Source organism: Sinocyclocheilus grahami, unplaced genomic scaffold, assembly GCF_001515645.1.
Source record: "Sinocyclocheilus grahami isolate Dianchi unplaced genomic scaffold, SAMN03320097.WGS_v1.1 scaffold2297.1, whole genome shotgun sequence".
Classification (NCBI taxonomy): domain Eukaryota; kingdom Metazoa; phylum Chordata; class Actinopteri; order Cypriniformes; family Cyprinidae; genus Sinocyclocheilus; species Sinocyclocheilus grahami.
The window spans coordinates 4,793-8,054 of record NW_015507476.1 but is presented as its reverse complement, the minus strand read 5'-3'; the positions used below and the strand labels follow the sequence as shown (position 1 = coordinate 8,054).

At 43.7% G+C, this 3,262-nt stretch overlaps 1 protein-coding gene across 1 annotated transcript in view; it reads left to right on the top strand.

Annotated features, from left to right (window-relative positions):
* Positions 1-3,262, top strand: part of LOC107574647 (UDP-GlcNAc:betaGal beta-1,3-N-acetylglucosaminyltransferase-like protein 1) — a 17,297-nt gene that overhangs the window by 9,510 nt on the left and 4,525 nt on the right. Inside the window, exons 7-8 of the mRNA XM_016261087.1 lie at positions 2,663-2,759; positions 2,817-2,941. Coding sequence (XP_016116573.1) covers positions 2,663-2,759; positions 2,817-2,941 — 222 coding nt within the window. The remainder of the gene's footprint in view (positions 1-2,662; positions 2,760-2,816; positions 2,942-3,262) is intronic.

Below are 3,262 nucleotides of genomic sequence, written 5' to 3'. Positions count from 1 at the left end.
TAACAACCGCCTAATAATCATTTAGAACACTATAGTACTGCCCGGTAATGCTCTAGCAATCGCCTAGCAGCCGTTTATAACACTGTAGCATTGCCCGACAATGCCCTAGCAACCACCTAGCAACCGTTAATAACACTGTAGCACTGCCCGGCAATGCCCTAACAACCGCCTAGCAACTGTTTAGAACACTGTAGCACTGCCCGGCAATTCCCTAGCAACCGCCTAACAACCACCTAGCAAACGTTTAGAACACTACTGCCACCCGTCAATGCCCTAATAACCACCTAGCAACCGTTTAGAACACTGTAGCACTGCTGGGCAATGCCCTAGCAGCCGTCTAACAACCATCTAGGAAACGATTAGAACACTGTAGTGCCACCCGACAACACCCTAATAGCCACCTAGCAACCGTTTAGAACACTGTAGCACTGCTGGGCAATGCCCTAGCAACCATCTAACAACCACCTAGCAAACGTTTCAAACACTGTAGCACTGCCCGGCAATGGCCTAACAACCGCCTAGCAACCATTTAGAACACTGTAGCACTGCTGGGCAATGCCCTAGCAACCATCTAACAACCGCCTAGCAACCATTTAGAACGCTGTAGCACTGCTCATAGCACCCTAACAACTGCCAAGACATTAGCGACTGCATAGCAACCACTCAGAACATCCTAGCAACGCATTAGGGATTGCATGCAAAATCCTAGCAACAAGCAACCATTCTGAAAACCATAGCAACTGCCTAGCAACATACTAACACACTCAGAACACCTTAGCAACTGCATAGTAACACCCTAGCAACCTGGAGCCCATCATGGCAGCATGTTTTAAATGGATAAACACTCACATTTCCTTCAGGGACAGTCTATTTTTAATGTGTTTGCTGATGGTTTTCTGCTGTGAGTTTCTCCTCCGCATGTTCTCGTTCACTGAGAAGGGAGTCGTGTAACTCTTGGGTGTGTTTGCACATTCCAGGCGAGGTTATCCAGTGAAACACACAATCTCTCTCTCACACACACACACACACACACACACACACGTGTCCAGCGGGCAACATCTCCATTACGACACACTCGCACCAGCTCACACACACTCTTGACCTTTGACACTGGACTAGTAAGAACAGGAGGTTTTATTGTATTATTAAAGTAATGTGATTTTGGGCTTCGTTAACACAGTAAATCAAGTGCACACTGATCTCAGTGCTCTAGTTAGTTTATTTGCTCTGAAACACGTCACTGATTTCATCCATTTTGTCATCATTTAAATATTCCTGTCTTTTCTCCCTCCACTCCTTCTTTCATTCTTTCTCTCATTCTTTTGTGAGTGTGTGTGTGTGTGTGTGTGTGTTCCTAACTCGACTTGTCAGGTCCTCCCTAATAGCAGCTTTACGAATAAGTCTCAAACATCTGACCACTTTGTCATAATGCGAACGTGCTTGTCAGCAGGTCTGTGAATGTCTTACAGGATAGTTTAATTATAACGTCAGGCCGTTATATGCATTCTCCGTCAACTGATTGTCAGGTAGTCGCTCCGCCCGCCGTTCCGAGACTGGGAAGAAAAAGAGAAAGTCGGTACTGTTTGATTACTGTACCTCTACGGTCCGTGGGCTACAATTGTTCTCGACGAAGCAAAATGCGAACGCTACCGTTAAAAGAACTTCGGCAAAATTCCTGTCACAGATGTAGCAGTTTCACGCCTCTCCTGTCAAGAGCCGCTCGCTTCAGTGCCGTTTCCGTCCAAAATGTAGTGCTTAGCATTGTTCGGCATTTCTTCCTCAACAATAGTTCTCAAAATGATGAGTGCTATTATTTGCCTGCTAACACTGACACATAATTGGATGGTGTCTCCCTTAATCTGAGCTGTTAGGCAACAGCGTTGTCAAAACGCTGAACAAGTTATGAGATTAATTTCCTATAGAGCATTGTGAGCTTGTCACTCACAAAGTGCTCATGAATTATTTTAGGGGCCCGCAGGTTGAGAACATGTTAATGGTTTTAATCTACCAGAATCTGAGTGACACGACTCGTCTGTCTGCATAACTCCATCACAGACAGTCAGAACATGTCTGAGGCTTAATATACAGTGATTCTGGACCAATGAGAATTGGCTGTGGGCGGAGCTACTGAACTCATCAGTGAGGAATGGAGACAATGTCAGGCTTGTTGGACAAAAACTCATGCATTTATAACCTTCGATGGCATTATATCTTGGTTCATCATGTTATGCCATGTGTGTTTACCTTAACCGATGCAATACATCCTGTCGTTTCCAATATAGAAACCGCTAATGTGTTGTTTTGTCATAAATAGCTGTGACAACATCTTGTTGATCACTTGGTTTCTGTTTTATATACAGTGTGCTGTGCAATCTCATTGGTCCAAAATCGCACTCCACATCAAATATGATCTGATTGGCTCTGATTCTTTAATAAGTCTTTTGCCTTTAAATGAGGATAGTTAAATGATCTGATGTTACATTGCCCGTTTACACTAGCATTCAGAAGACTTGATGTCAGTGAGATTTTTTCATGTTTTTTGAGTCTCTTCTGCTCATCAAAGATGCATTTATTTAATCCAAAATACAGTAAAAATGTGAAACATTTGAAACATCAATTTAATGCGTCCTTGAGGAATAAAAGTGTTGATTTATTTCCTAAATCAGGTGTACAGGTCTCACGGGCCGACGGTCATCATGCCCGCCTGGTTCTGTTCACGTGACTGGTTTGAGAAAGCTGGACCATTTAACGAGGCTCTTGTGATGCTCAAATACGTGTGACTCTCTTGATCGTGATCTGAACTGATTCTCTATCAGGGCGTCCCTGAGGATCTGCTCTTCTTCTACCAGAGTCTTCGTCACGGAGGTCATGTGATCCGAGTGGATGAGTGTTTGCTGGTTTATCGCTATCATGAACACGCAGCTACTCATTCTGTGCTGGAGTGAGTCCGTTTACAGTCACAGTATCAGTCCGAGACTACTGCAGCAGCTGTTGCGTTTACTTTACGGCTGTCAGTCAAAGAAAAACAGATATGCAAGATATTTCCAGAGATGCACTGAAAGTCAATCAGGATACTCGTCTGCACGTGTGTTTTATAATGCTGCATGACGCATTCAGCTTGAATGTTGTTTTTGTTACAGTTTATCAGTGGAAAAAAAATATTTCAAGATCTTCATATTCTCACGGGTCTATTTGTGTGTGTGTGTGTGTGTGTGTGTGTGTTTGTGCATGTGAAAGAGAGTGAGTGTGTGTGTGTGTGTGT